This window comes from Lactuca sativa, chromosome 7, assembly GCF_002870075.4.
Source record: "Lactuca sativa cultivar Salinas chromosome 7, Lsat_Salinas_v11, whole genome shotgun sequence".
In the NCBI taxonomy this organism is placed as follows: domain Eukaryota; kingdom Viridiplantae; phylum Streptophyta; class Magnoliopsida; order Asterales; family Asteraceae; genus Lactuca; species Lactuca sativa.
In genome coordinates, this window is record NC_056629.2 from 104,419,517 (window position 1) to 104,435,733 (window position 16,217).

At 37.4% G+C, this 16,217-nt stretch overlaps 1 protein-coding gene across 1 annotated transcript; it reads right to left on the minus strand.

The window, feature by feature from the left end:
- Positions 1-6,714: 6,714 nt before the first annotated feature.
- Positions 6,715-7,182, minus strand: LOC111900870 (uncharacterized). Its single transcript, XM_023896750.2, has one exon. It carries the CDS (start codon positions 7,180-7,182, stop codon positions 6,715-6,717), a length of 468 nt encoding a protein of 155 aa, XP_023752518.2.
- Between the last annotated feature and the right edge of the window lie 9,035 nt (positions 7,183-16,217).

Below are 16,217 nucleotides of genomic sequence, written 5' to 3' on the forward strand. Positions count from 1 at the left end.
TACATGTATACATGATATATAATTAAGTTTAAACGACCTTCGGACGGATATCCGATACCCACCAGACCACATCCCAACGAGGAAAAGGAAATAGGGCGAACTAGCCTTCCTAAGTCCTTTAAACATTATTTATATAACTATACAAATATGGGCATGCATTTGACGAAATAAAAGCATGGAAGGAAACTTTGATAAAACTTTTGGAAAACCTTTACACATAAGAAATTTACGACTTGATGTCATTTTGTAAAACAAGTTTTGAAAACCTTTGGAATCCTTTGAAAAACCTTTCATAAACAGCTTTAAAAATGATTTTTATAAAACAGTTTAAGTGAAGAGATCCTTTGTTTAAAATACTGCTGCAACAGGTTTTGAAGGAAAACATACAACATGAAGGATAGTTTTAGAATGATCCAAATAAGTAATAACGTTTTGGGAAAACCATTTGAAGTAATATACTTGGTAAAACAGATGAAAGTGTAATAAATCCTTTTGCATGCGGGTTATTAATCACCTATGACTGATATGATAACTAGCATGTTTCAACTTGTATTCCCCCCCCCCCCCATAAAAGCATTTAAAAACATTTAAAAGGTTAATTCAGGGGTATGAACTCACTTGGCGTGGGTGATTTGGATGAACGGACGGTATAGGATGCTAAGTGTCAAGTAAGGACTTGACCACACATGCGAATCCTATTTAACATGTAATGATACATTTAAGTATCTAATTAGTCATTTAACAACCAATTATGCAAGTAAGGGTGTCCTAATACATGAAAACACTTTGCTACAAGTGCTAGGAGTACCAAGGGTTGCATATGAAGAGAGTACGGACTCACATTGGAGTTTACTCTTCAAATGATGGCCCTTAGGGGTGTTTACGGTTTCTGGACCATAACCCCCATGAGATTACGGTCGTAAACTCATGGTTGTGGTGCCATTGGGTGTTTGAAGATCTTATATCACTCAGGGAATTATGCTAGACTCGAATCAAGGGCTTAGGAAGTGACTAGGGCTCAAAATGGACACTTTTTGGAGTTTACAGTCCTTGGACCACTCCCTTGGGAGTTTACGGCCGTAAACACATGAGTTTACGGTTGTAAACTCATGTTACTCCATTTCTTTTGTACTTTGGTGGTTCTAGGCTATGCATGCAAGGTTCTAGTCCCATATACAAGCATTGGAAGGTGTTAAGGGCACTTAAACACCCTTAGAAGGTGTTTACGGTTTTGGGAGACCTTCCCAAACCGTAAACTCATCTTTGTCCCTTCATTTCATGTTTCTAGGGGTCCCTAGTTCATGCAAGTAAGGTTCTACTCCATTACGCAACTATTTGAAGGCATTAGGAGCATCTAAACACCTTTTGGAGGTGTTTACGGTTTTGGGATGAACTCCCCAAACCGTAAACACATATGAACAAGGGGAAAAGGTGATTTTCGAGTGCTAAAGTCATCTAGGAAAGGATCTATGCTAGTTGTCAAGGCTTAGATTGAACCAAGGCACACTTTGGCACCCATTTAAGGGTTTACGGTCCAAGAAAACCTTGGACCGTAAACACCTTGTTCTTGGTGTTCTTCAAGGTTTTGTCATGAAATCTAAGCAAACAACTAGCTAGGATAAGTATACTTACATATAGAAAGCTTGAATGATCGATTTTGGCGGATTTGACGGGGTGAATTCATGATAGTTGAGAGTGAATCCTTGGGTGTTCTTGAGGTGGAAGTTGGAAATATGAGAGAAAATGACTAAGTGTCATATTTATACTCTCGGTGGTTCGCAGTCAAAAACTCCGAGTTTTCGTCCGTAAATTCCAAATTTTGGAGTTTCGCGACTTACGCTAAACACGACAACTCTAAATCTATACTTCCTTATTTTTGGTTCGCTTGACGAATATTATTTAAACTATTCCAACGGGATTAAATCCGGCCAAAAATATTTTGAGATAAATTTGGCTAATTTTTAAGTGCTTAATCACGGAGATAAAACAAATGGAGATTTCGAGTTGTCACATGCAGAGGCTCCAACTCATAGATCCACCCTTCCTAAATCTATTCCTCACGTAAAGTTGCAAACTTTACGTGAAACCAAAGAGATATGTGCTTAAAACACTCTAGGGCTAGGGTTTGTGACCAAGGGGCTTCACCAACAACTTATTGGCATAAACTTTATGGCTTTTTGGATCCCTAATTGCCTAGATCTGAGGTAGCAACCTCAAATCTACTCCAAACTCGAGATAAACCTCTTCCATACTCAAAATGCCCAAATCTCAATCATAAGATAGATCTTAATGCAATAAGTTCATCTTATTACCTCAAGGGATCTAAAAAGTCACACCAACTATGTATCCAAGGCTTCCTCTTGCACCACTATGAACCTCCTTCTCTTCCAAGCTTCAAATCACTTCACCAAGGCTAGATCTTGCTCAGAATGGATATGGTGGCTAGGGTTCGGTATTCTGTGTGAGAGAGATTGTAAAGGAACCCTAGGGAAGAGAATGAGACATTTAAATAGGGAACCAAGTCCCGAACTTAGGGTTTCCCAATCCAGATTGGACTCGCCTAGTCCTCGGTCACTTACTCTCCAACCCGGATCCCGCTCGGACTCGTCGAGTTCACCTACGGACTCGACAAGTTGACCCATTGACTTAGGGTTTTCCTTTCCTTTCTTAGTCTTTCTGATTATGGGTGTTACATACTTAATTAATTTCATTTACGACTTTTATTCGTTATTGTTGAAATTTCGAAACATTCTAAATGATTAATAGTGAAAATTGAAATACAACTCAATAAGACCATCATAAACCTTTTTGTTATGATAAAGAAAATGAGTATTTAAGCCAAGACTTCTGGGATCATGTTATGCGTTGTGGAATCTTCTGAGAACTCGTCCCACCATGAACACTCCATCGTCTTTAGTACAGTTCTCCTGGGTCATGGATCACCTAACCAGTTGGATTTTGTTTTATGCAGTTCGAGGTAGTTTTTTGTATTTTCTAGTGGGACAAAGGTCACCTAACCACTTGTTGAGTGTCGATGTTACATACTTTAAAAGGGGAGAAATTAGACCATTTATGAGGTGGTCTGCTCTATGATGATTTAAAGAACTATTTCCTTTATAATTTTTTGAGTTATGCTTATTGCAGCATATATATTTTGAATATATATTTTGAACCAAATAAGTAGATTAAATATTTTTGTACGATTAAGGATGAAATGTATTATCCTTATCTAAAAGGTATAGAGTTATAAAACTTAGGTAAGACAACAATCTTAACTCAACCTAGCATCTACTAATAGAATTTATGTAGAATATCCTAAATGATTGTTTAGGAAAAAGTTTTTATGATTATACTGATTGTCATTCTAGAAGACATATGCTTAGAAAGTCATATTTTCTAGGTGGGCGCAATGTGGAACTTTAAAGATTAAATAACCGCAAACTAAATGCATCTGTCACACCCTCGACCGAGGTTGAAGAACATGCTGGGCTGTGTGACTAATTTCATGGATCATAGTTAAACTAAATATAGCACAAATAAAACAATAAAGAAAAGAACATTTGTATTTAATCTTGATGTTTGATTACATGGTTCTTACAGATAATCGTATAGTACATGAATTACCTTAAACAGATAGGCAAAAATAACAAAACTAGTAAACTAGATAGCCCAAAATCCATGACTAATCCATCCTTTGAATTGCTTAATTATTGATTCCCTAAGAATACATGTAGTTTTAAGGGTCAACACGAGGTTGGTGAGAGTTATAGGTTTGCTGCTAACAACAGTGATACTATTAAAAAGTCTAAAACATATTTTCTTTGTAAGTAAAACTATACTTAAAGTCGTGCTTTTAATGAGTCTTCAAATAACCATTGAAAACCAAAAGATGTCTTTGCATAAGTAAATCCATACATGAAAATGTGTTTTTAGAGAGTCGTTGAATAACCATTGAAAACCAAAATTTGTTTTTTTATAAGTAAATCCATACTTAAAACTGTGTTTGTAAAGACTCTTTGAATAACCATTGAAAACCAAAAGATGTCTTTGCATAAGTAAATCCATAATTAAAACGTTTTTAAGAGAAACCAAATCCAAGGTTTTGTAGGAGAGAGAGACAGAGGTTCTAGTTAATGTTTATAGTGAGTCCTATAATCGAGCTATATGACTGAATGTACCCCCTAGAATGCTTCATTTTACGTCGTAGTAATGATTGTAGATGCTTATCACCCACTTAGATTGATTGGTCAGGGTTGTAGCTAGCAACCGCAGGTGGGGATACCAACCCCTTATAGATCTATACATATGTATATTGCTTCGGAGATTAACGATTCTAGTAGTGTGGGTATGCTAAGTCCTAACTTATATGTGGATAAGTCGCTAGGCATAATTACTTGTATAAAGTTTATAAAAGCCGAGTATGTTTGGTAGATACATAAAAGTGTAATGCCCTCGCTTTTTATAGAGGTATGTTTTAAAGTAGTGATCATAAGTACATCTATGTTTTCTGAGTTATAATCTTTATAACTTATATGCATATGTATTTAAACACACACACACACACACACACACACATATATATATATATATATATATATATATATATATATATATACATGCATGAAATAAGTTTGGTCTTTGAAATACTACAAAGTGGTAAACTCACATAATATATATATATATATATATATATATATATATATATATATATATATATATATATATGAAAAAAATAGAAAAATTAATCTAAAATGTCGATTTTCTCCCTCTGTTAGAAAAATTCTAGAAAAATCATCAGGAGTTGGAATTAGGATCTGTAAACTATTAAGGTTTATAAATTGTGTCTACTTTGTCCCTAATTGTTTCCCTGACCTGATATGAAACGTAACTAAGGTGAAATTACCGTTTTTAAAGACTAGTCTGAAAAGGACTACAATGATATGCAGTTTTGCAAAAATCATAATAAATATTAGAAATACTGTATGAATGTGTACAAGTAGTCCTTGAAAAGGTATCAATTTGAAATACCTGCATACAAAACGGTTCTTTCAAGCCATAAGGTTTAAGATAGGAAAAAAATGTCTTGAATGAACTATAATTTTTCACAAAAAATCATAGCATTTTGCAGTATGTTTTTCAAGAGTGTTTTTGCATAAACGAATATGTGAGAACATGTATTCCCCCTTAAATATATAAAACTTATAAAAGGGGGCTGTAAGCACTCACCTTATCTGTGTGAATTCGGTTAAGAATCGAAGATGTGGTTGTTTCTGGGAAGCACCGTGAGAAACACGAACTAGCGACAATCTAAACCGGGGCTGTTTTGGACTCCAAATAAATCCACAAAACACAATAAAAAACTTGAGGCTAGAGTTTGGAACACCATAGAAAATAAAAAACAAGAAATGGGCGGAAAGTTGGTGGTGTTTGATTGCCAAAATAGTAGGGACGAAGGGGTGGGGTGTGGTAGTTTATAGTGGCCAAGGCCTCCTCCGGTGGGGTTGTTTCTAACCGAGAGGGAGAGAGTGCAAGAGAGTGAGAGAAAGGTTGAGATTTTGGCTGGTGAGTAGTGAGGAAAAGGGGAAGGAATGAATTCCTTTTATAGCCCAAGAGAGCCTCTTATGCACCATGCAAGGAATCCCTTTTAGGAAAGTGAAACACACAACATACACCATGCTTGTACTATAAAGGAGAAGTGTTCACTCAACCAAGGAAAGAGGGAGGGTACCTTGTACATGGGGAGGAAGAAAGGCCAAGGTTTGACTGATTTTGATCACCTCTTGCAAGGGTGGTGGGTCACGGTGACGTCACCCTTTCAAAATTGCCCTAAAAACACACATAGGTTTGTGTGCGCAAAAATCACGACACCTAATAATTTTTTCAAAAGTGGTGAATGATAGAGTAGATTTCAAGGATTCCAAAACCCCAAACAAATTAATTTTTCGAGTGTTAGAACTCCTTGAAATCGCGTTTAAAGATTTGCGGTTAAATGACCCGAAACGTCCGATTTTTCGACTTTTGCAAATATTTTTACTAAAAATATTTTGAGAATGTAATTAAATATTAGACCATATTCTGAGTCCAAAAATTCTCTAAGAATTTCCATCTGAGGTGTGCAGGAACCTCAACAGATCGATTCGGTTTTAGCAGTTTAAAGAAAATTAGTGTTTTACCGATTTATTTTCTTATAACTATCGTATCTTTTGCATACAAACTCCGTTTTGGAGGCTCTTTATATTTTTGGAAACAGGGGAACATGTACTACGAGAATAGAGTGTTTGCTTCGCTAAAAAGTGCTTACTATGAATTTTTAGTTTTTCCGACGTATTAATAAGGGTTACAATTTGTTCTTTGTGATTCGTTTGAGATTTTCCATGATTGGAAGTAAGATACCATATGGTATCTTATAGTAGTTGTAATGACACTAAATATTTTTCAAAATATGCATTAAATTTCAATAGGTCATATTACAAAGAGGTTCGCGATGAAATGACTGTCTATAGTGTTAGACCTAAATTCTGGGATGTGACATTACTTCCCCGTTAATGGAATTTTGTCCTGGAATTATTAAGTTCTAGACTATTTTGTTCTACTAATGGAGGGAGCAGCGCTGAACAGTTTCGGGTACTTTTCTTTCATCTGATCCTTTCATTCCCAAGTAAACTCTGGCCCTCTAAGAAAGTTCCATCAGACTTTTACTATACGTATGCGACGTTATTTGAGGCTTTTGATTTCTCGATCCATGATCTCCATCGTTTCTTTTACGAAGTGAAGTTTAGTGTTGACCTGGGCCTCTTCAAGAGGAATGACAAGGTTCTCATCAGAGAGACACTTCTTATGATTACACATGTGGAAGGTATCGTGAACTTTGTTGAATTCTTGAGGTAACTTGAGTTTGTAAGCCACCGGACCAACTCTTTCCGGGATTTCAAAAGGTCTGATGTAACGGGGATTTAGTTTACCTCGTTTTCCAAATCTAATGATACCCTTCAATGGTGCGACCTTTAGGACAACACGGTCTCCTGCTTTGAATTCTAGGGGTTTGCGTCTCACATCAGCATAGCTTTTCCGAAGACTACGTGTAGCCTTCAATCGTTCCTTTATCTGAACAATCTTTTCCATTGTTTCATGGATGATTTTGGGACCAGTAAGTAGAGTATATCCCGCGTGCTTTCTAGACATTTTAATATCTCCAACTTCTGCCTAACGTATCGGATAATGACATATGCATCCGTACAAGGCCTCGAAGGGAGAAGCCTTTATGCTAGAGTGATAACTATTGTTGTATGAAAACTCAACTAGCAGTAAGTGAGTATCCCATGCATTACCGAAGTCTATCACACAAACACGGAGCATGTCTTCCAGAGTTTGTATTGTTCTCTCTCACTCTATCCATCCGTTTGAGAATGATAGGCGGTACTCATGTCTAGTTTTGTTCCTATGAACCTCTACAATGATTGTCAAAATCTGGAATTGAATCTACTATCTTCGTCTGATATAATGGATATTGGTACACCATGTAGTCTAACTGTTTCCTTTAGATAGGTCTTGGTGAGTTTCTCCATTTTCTCAGTTTCTTTGATGGCTAGGAAGTGGGTTGCTTTGGTAAAATGGTCAACCACTACCCAAATGGTGTCACAATGGCTTGATGGTTTTGGAAAATTTGTAATGAAGTCCATGGTTATCTGTTCACACTTCCATTCCATGATTGAAGTTTGTTGTAGTAGTCCAGATGGCTTATGATACTTTTATTTGACTTTGGAACAATTCAAGCATTTACTGACATACGTGGCAATCTATGCCTTCATGTTAGGCCACCAATAAAGGTTCTTAAGATCGAGATACATCTTATGCGATCTGGCATGTATCGAATATCTCGACTTACGAGCTTCATTTAAGACTAGACTCCTGAATTCACCAAACTTTTGGGTCCAAATTAGGTTCATGGACTATTGTGTTCCTTCTTCCTTGAGGTTGAACTGTTTATCCATACCTTGCAGGTTTTCTTCAACGATATTCTCGGAATTGAGTGCTTCTAGCTGAGCATCTTGAGTTCGGTGGTGAGATTAAAGTGGATGGTTATGGTTAAAGCCTTTACATGTAGTGGTTTTTCTTGTTCTTTCATGTTTAAAGCATCTGCTACAACATTTACTTTACCAGGATGATAACAAATTTTGCACTCGTAATCATTTAGCAATTCGACCCATCTCTATTGTCAAATGTTGAGCTCCTTCAGGTAGAAGATGTGTTGAAGGCTTTTATAGACTTATGGTTGGTGAACATGACACACTTTGTTCCGTATAAGTAGTGTCTCCCAATTTTTAAGGCAAACACTATCGCTCCTAACTCTACGTCATGGGTAGTGTAGTTAGCCTCATTTGGCTTATTTTTCTGGCGTATGCAATGAATTTATTCCTTTTCATTACTATGCATCCTAACCCTTGGTAGGAGGCATCACAAAATACTACAAAGTCTTTTGTTCCCTCTGGAAGAGACAAAATTGGTGCCTTGCATAGCGATTGTTTCAAATTCTGGAAGGCAGACTCTTGTTTTCCCCTCCCCCCCCCCCCCCAAATCAAACTTCTTGTCCTTCTAGGTTAGAGCGATGAGAGGCTTGGCTATTTTGGATAAATTCTCAATGAATCTATGATAATAGCCTGCAAGCCCTAGGAACTGGCATACTTCGGTTGGTGTCGTTGGTGGTTTCCAATCCTTAACTGCTTCGATCTTCACGGGATCGACATGAATCCGTTTATTATTGACCACAAGGCCGAGGAATGTACTTCGTTAATCTACAACTCACATTTAGAGAACTTTGCATAAATTTTCTTCTTTCGTAACAATTCCAACATTAATTGCAAGTGTGGGCCATGTTCTTTCTTGGTTCGTCAATATATCAATATTTCGTCGATGAAAACAATCACAAATTTATCCAAGTAGGGTTTACACACCAGATTCATAACGTCCATGAATACGGATAGTGCATTAGTTAGTCTGAATGGCATAACCAGAAACTCATAGTGATCTTACCGAGTCCTGAATGCCGTCTTTGGAATGTCTGCTTCTTGCACTCTGAGTTGATGATATCCGGATCTTAGATTGATCTATGAGTCATAACAGGATCCTTGTAGATGATCGAATACTTCATCGATCCTCGAGAGTGGATATTTTTTTATGGTTAGTTAGTTCAACTCTCGATAGTTGATGCACATACTGAACAATCCATCCTTCTTTTTGACAAACAATATCGGAGCTCCCCATGGATAGAAGCTTGGCCGGATAAAGCCTTTTTCAAGAAGTTCTTGGAGTTGATTAGATAGTTCTTACATTTCATACAGAGCTAGGAGATAAGTGGATCTTGCAACTGAAAAGGTATCGATATGAATTACTTGCATAAAAAACAGTTTTGCAACCATAGGGTTTAAGATGGGCAAAACAGGTCTTGAATGGACCACAAATATTCACATAAAATCATGGCATTTTGTAGTACGTTTTTGCATAAATGAAATATGTGATCACATTTACTCCCCACCAAAATATATAAAAACTATAAAAAGGTCCGTAAACACTCACCTTAATTCTGTGGATTCCGCTTAGACTGGGAGATGTGGTTGTTTTCGAGAAGCACTAGGAGAAACACGAATTAACAAGAATCTAAATCGGGGTTGTTTTGGACTCCAAATAAACCCACAAAACACAATGAAAAACACAAGGCTAGATGTTGGAAAACCACACAAAATAGCATGGGCAGCAAGGTGGTGGTGTTTGATCGCCAAAACAATGGGAGAGAAGTGGCGGGGCTACGGTGGTTTACGATGGCCAAGACCTCCTCTGGTGGGGTTATTTATAACCGAGAGGGAGAGAATGCAAGAGATTCAGAGAGAGGTTGAGATGTTGGATGGTGAGTTGTGAGGAAAAGAGGAAGGAATGACTTCCTTTTATAGCCTAAGAAAGCCTGTCATGCACTATGCAAGGCATCCATCTTAGGAAAGTCAAACACACAAGTGACACAACATACACCATGCTTGTAATATGGAAGAGACGCATTCACTCAACCAAGGAGAGGGGGAGGGTACCTTGGATGTGTGGAGGAAGTAAAGGCCAAGGGTTGCCTGATTTTGATCACCTCTTGTAGGGGTGGTGGGCCATGGTGGTGTCACACTTTCAATAATGCCTTAAAAACACACCTAGGTTTGTGTGCCCAAATCCCGACACATAATATTTTTTTCAAAAGTGGTGAATGATATAGTAGAGTTCAAGGATTCCAAAAACCCGAACAAATTATTTTTTCGAGTTGTAGAATTTCAGGAAATCACATTTAAAGATTTGCGAATAAATGACCCAAAACGTCCGATTTTTTGACTTTTGCAAATATTTAAAAAAATATATATTTCGACTATGGAATTAAATATTAGACCAAGTCCAAGTCCAAAAACACTCTTAGAATTTCCATTTGAGGTGTGAAAGTGCCTCAACTGATCGATTCGATTTTAGCAGTTTAAAGAAAATAAAGGTTTTACTAATTTGTTTTTTTATAAATGTTGTATCTTTTGCATACGAACTATGTTTTGGACGTTCTTTATATTTTTGCAAACAGGGGAACATGTAATACGAGACTAGAGTGTTTTATTCACCCGCTAACGATAAATACAAATTTTTAGTTTATCATACGTATTAACTAAGGTTACAGTTTGTGCTTTGTGATTCGTTTGAGATTTTCCACGATCGGAAGTAAGGTACCATCCGGTATATTATAATAGTTGTAATGACACTACATATTTTTCAAAATATGCATGAAAGCTCAATAGGTTAGATTACAATGAGATTCGCAATGAACTGACTGTCTACAGTTTTGGACCTAAATTTCGGGATGCCACAGCATCATAGTTTGTAACTAGAAAGTCGAAAAAAATTTGTTGATCCTGTTGAAATATTTGATCAGAAACTAATAGAACACAAAGAGATTCATTTATGTATGATAATAAAGTACGGGCTTGATTAAAATTCCTAAATATATTAAGAATATAAAGAGTACGTGAATTTTCAAAGGAGAAAACATACATAGATGTAAATTTTTTTAGATTTAAAGTTGTTGAGAGAAACTTTAGAATAAACACTTGAACAAATGTTAGTACAAGATAATGGTTGCGGAATAAGTAAATCTCAAAGGATCATGTAAGCTCAAAAATAATAAGTTAGAGTTGTTAGATAGTTAGTTGCGGAAATATAAAGTGATGAAATGTAAGGGAAATGTAAATGACAACAAGTTATATCAAATACACACCAAACTGATTCATAACGATGTTTGCCTTCAAACACAAGTTAGTATGTGTGATCAGTTTAAAGTGAAGAGGATCTTCGAAGATAATAAGTAAGATAGAGATATGAGAAAATGATCTTTGTATTTCAGAGTGAAAGTTCAGAAATATTGATAAGAGATGTGATAAGAAGAACTCGTAAAGAGGTAAAGATACATGAAGACGGAGATTCTATTTATAGAGTTCCATAAAGTTACATCTTGAATAAATAATAATAAACTACTGACTCTAAGTGACCATGGAAGGTTCGCTAGACAATGTAATGCAAACACGCTAAGTCAGTTAACGTAACCAAGAAGTCTTCACTGCGGTAGAGATAGTTGTGGTTCAAAACAATGTCTTCAACTGCGGTAGACAAATATTCGTTGAGGTGGTATAACTGATTGCGGTAGCCAAAAGAGATACGATAGCAAAATGGAAATGCGGATCGTTAAGTTTAATAGGGTCACTTTTTTCTTTAACAATTTCCCCCAAAGTGACCTCTTCAAATTTTCTTCATTTGCTAATCTTCAGGAAAACGATAATGAGCCACCAAAATTCCCTTACTTCACCTAGCCACTGGATCCTTCGCATGATTTCAAACTTCACCTCTTCAGCCGTATTCTTAGCTCTTTGGACCGAAGTCAGATTTGTTTCCAGTTGCTTCTTGGTCAGCCTATGCAATGCGGTGACAAGAATGAAGTATTTGAGACCACTGTTGGTTTTCTTGAAAATCACTCCTAACTCTGGAAAGTTTGTTGATCCAAGTGACATTTCTTGATAACCATCAGTGAAGCTTGGTGCGGGCTGAAGAGCTGGAAAGTTAAACTTCTTGGGCAAAATAGGGTGAATTTCAGCATCAATTTTCCTGAAATCATAGACCAATGCTCTAAGGAAATTACTGGCTTTTTTCACACGCAATCTTCTTTTTTGGGTGCTTTTCGGCTTTGACTTGGAACACCCTTGCAATAAGGAAAACTTCTTCGGGGTTCATGCAAGGAAAGTCAACCTACGTGTGGATGTAATCAGCTCCTCTCCGGGTGCGTGTATACTGAACAAAGTCAGTTTTCATAAACTTCCTCACCTTTTAACTCTTGACCGCTTCTGGTCTATCATTGGACCAGATATTTTTGAAGATAGTTCCATCCTTAGCATGAAACTGATTTAAACATTCAAATTCGAGGGGGAGTCTTTGATCATCAGGAAGACTAAGATAAAAAGGCTCGAAGACGGGAAAGAATTTCGAGTTAAGAGAGATTGGAATATCCCAATATCCATCGGATGGAGGTTTAACATAAGTTAAGATAGGTCTGTAATCATCATCGAGAAGCCTTCGGATGGGGTTTACCCATGAACTGATTAAGGTCTCATCTAAAGTTGTGTCAAAACCATGCTCTTTCCATATCTGCTCAGCGAACTTCACAGCCCTCCAATTTCTTTTTCTTTGTATAATGTCCGGGGAGTCGCTTGTATAATCTGAGGACATTATGGTTTCCAAGTTTTTGAACTACGGGGGACTTTCATTAAAAGATTGTTGTGGATCCTGTTACGGTGGAGTTTGTTTTGGAGAAGGCACCATAGTTGGTTGTCTTGGAGGAGTTTGTCTTGGAGACGGTTGCGGTGAAGGTTGTGGAGTTGGTTGCGGGGTCACAATCCTTTAATGAATTGGATGATGAATTGGAATTCTTGGAGGAGATTGATGTGAATAGACTTGATGAAGATGCAGATGAGAATGCAGAGGGGACTCACTTCCCCCTTTTGAGGAAACAAAAATTTATTGCTCCTCAAACCATTGTCTGAGGCCATCAATTTTGGAGAAGGTTTCGTTGAACTGACACTTGATTAAATCAGAGACTTGGAGATTGTTGGGGATTTCATTGTTGAAAACAAGTTGATGAATCTCCTTGGTGAGTTTGAGAATTTCATTAGCATGTGGGTTGGCAGAGAGAGAACGCCTTAAGTTGTTGATGGTTGATTGGAAAACTGCAATGGTGGCATCCAATCTTGAATCTGCAAAATATCATGAACAGCTTTTGTGTTGCTGAAGGAGTTTGCCCAGTATTTTGCAACTGTTTGAAGTGCTTCATCTTTTTGTTGTTTTTGACGCTTCTGTTGTGCCCTTCTTGCTTGAAATGCTCTCTAAAACGCTTCAAAATTTCTGTTTCTGAACTTAGTACTTGGATGGTACCGAGACCAAGAATCATCTGAACCAACACCGTCAATTCCTTGATTTCGCACCAATGTGTCCCTCGGGTTCGTGGTTCCTTACACAATTATGCTCCCCATACCTACACCACTTGTGTTTAATGTTGGTGGAATAGGGTTTCCTGAGCTTCCTCGGTCTCCTTGACCTCAAGTCAAGTTTGGCCTCGGCTCAGTTCTGGCAAAGGCTGAAGAATTGCTTTGTGGACAAGGATGGAGTTCAACTCCTCAGGCTCAAAGAAGTGTAAGTGTGATGCCCTGGAGACCTTAGGGCGAGTCGAACCAATAGGATCCACTTGGGATCCGACTGAGGGTGTGTCTCCATGGTGGGATGAAACAAATACACTTATTATATATGAGTGGTGGGATGGGGTATGAATGGGTGAGCATGTGGTAGCTCCAATGACTACCAGAGTCTTTTGAGAGACTTCGGTATAAGTCGTGGTGTGCATTTGGCTTTAACTTGGGGTTAACTTCAGTTTCTTCCGTCTGAACACGTCTCTTGAACTTGAAGACTCATGATGAGTTTCATCTTCCACATTGACTACAGGGTCTTGAGTTCTGGTAGGGGTGGAGTGAACCGCAACAGAGGATTCTGCGGTTTTGGACTTGCGTTTCTTGGAAGGTTCGCCTCCTTTCTTGACAATGTTTTGAGGTTCTTTTCTTAAAGTCACAACTTGCTTGACTCTTTTAAGTTTGGGTTGGACAATCTGGTCTGTGGTAGGAGGGACTTGTGTTTCGGTAGGAGGGACTTGTGTTGCGGTATGAGATGTGGTAGTCTAACTTGGTCTAGGCGGGGAAGAGTGTTATGGGTTAGTACCACTCGTAGCCATGATGTGGTCAGCTACCTCATGATTTGTGAGTCCGATGGATTACAAAATATATCTAGGTAGTCTCCTAAGGGGTCAAAAAATTGTTTGATCTTTAAAGGTTGTGTACCTTTTCAGATCGCGAGTAGCAAAGAGAGTGGACAGCGTTACCGGTGTAAATGCTCCACACAATCTCTAGCATTTTGATACCCATATTGTCAGTACCACCAGTCCTGCCAGAAAGACTTCTAATCACAAAGTGGCTCACGAAATGCCACACTGCCAGGAGTTGATTCTTCTTGAATTCTCCGATACCTTTCAGTTTCTTCTCGTAACTCATCTGGTATAGGGTTGAAATCACATCATTAGGGCTTGGCGAGTAGAATTTCGTCGAGGGAAGAACCCTCAGGTTGATTGCTTCTAGAAATTTGTTCTTTTTTAGAATAATTAGTGAATCATCCACCAAGTTAAGATGCACTTTTTGCAGGTTGTGGCTTGGACAGAATGCAGAAAAAGCACGCTTGAATAGAGTCGGCAATGGAACTATTTCATTAAAAGAGTTGAATGCACCATAGAGTGGATGCTTTGGGAGGAACTTGATCATTAGTCTAATTACATCGTTGTATGATGGATGATCTTCAAAAATAGTCCTGAAATTGCTTGATGCAATGGAAGGAGATTGGTCTGTTATGGTGGTTTCAAAGTCGGTGGGACAAACAGACCTAGATGCATTTCATTATTTCATGGAAACTCCCGATTTCACCATGTTTGCAGTAAAAGATTTTAGAACTTGCAGGAAAGAGTTTGAACAAGAAGATGAAGAAGATGAAGATCGTCTTTAAGGGTTCAGAAAGTGTAAAGCAATCTTGCGAGGAATTGGGGGTTTTTATACCTCCGAATTTGAAATCTTATTGTAATTAATTTATTCACAACTGCTAGAGTTAAAAACCTTTGGGTTTTTAACATTATCAGCCACAAATAAAGAAAAAGATAAAGAAATTAATTTCCTTGAAAAGCGAAGCATTAAATGCATGGCAGGTCCATGATCACACGCCGGTTAATCGTGTAGTTAAGGTTTTTATCTGTTGTGAAAAATTAGGAAGTTGAAACGGATTTGAAAATAAACGGTTGTGAGACATGACCGTTTGGGAAAGAGGTTTCTTAAAAGGTTGTGTTTTATGGAAAATTGATTTATTTGTTTATTAGCCTAACATAGGTCTGACTACGAAAAGTGAATTTGAAAGAGACTGAAACGTTGTATGCTACAAAATGAATGTTGTAAAGAATATTTTTATTTAAGGAAGATCATTAAATAGCACACAAATGTCTCAATTTTTATGAAGTGATTGTGACTGCAGTTGAGTTCAGATAACTGTGGTGGTGAGTAGTGTGACTGCAGTAGCGTAAGCTGAAGGAACACTTGACAAGAAGTTAGAAATAAAAGAAATAAAGAAGAATATATGTATCATATATGATTGTGGTATAATAAGTATACTGAAAAGGTATATGATGAATATATAATTTTAGAACCGCATTGAAGAGAATGCTTCAAGAATTGTATTTAAAAAGAAAAGAAGCAATTGTCTTCACATTTGTAGTCTAAATGGGGTATGCGGTACCAATCAACTCAAAAAGAATTGCAGGTATGGGTTCACCATTCCTAGCATTTCCAGAAAGCTATTTAGTTTTATAGCATCAAGTGACTTCACAAAAACATTTGTTATTTCCTCGTGAGTGGGAAAAAAAATAGTTTGATGTTACCTTTGAGGATGTGATCCTTGATGAAGTGGTACTGTAGTTCAATGTGCTTCGTCTTCGAGTAGTGAATAGGATTATGATAAATCATTATAGCACTCTCTGAGTCACATTTAATTGGTACCTATATCATTCTGTATCCGTAAACCATGAG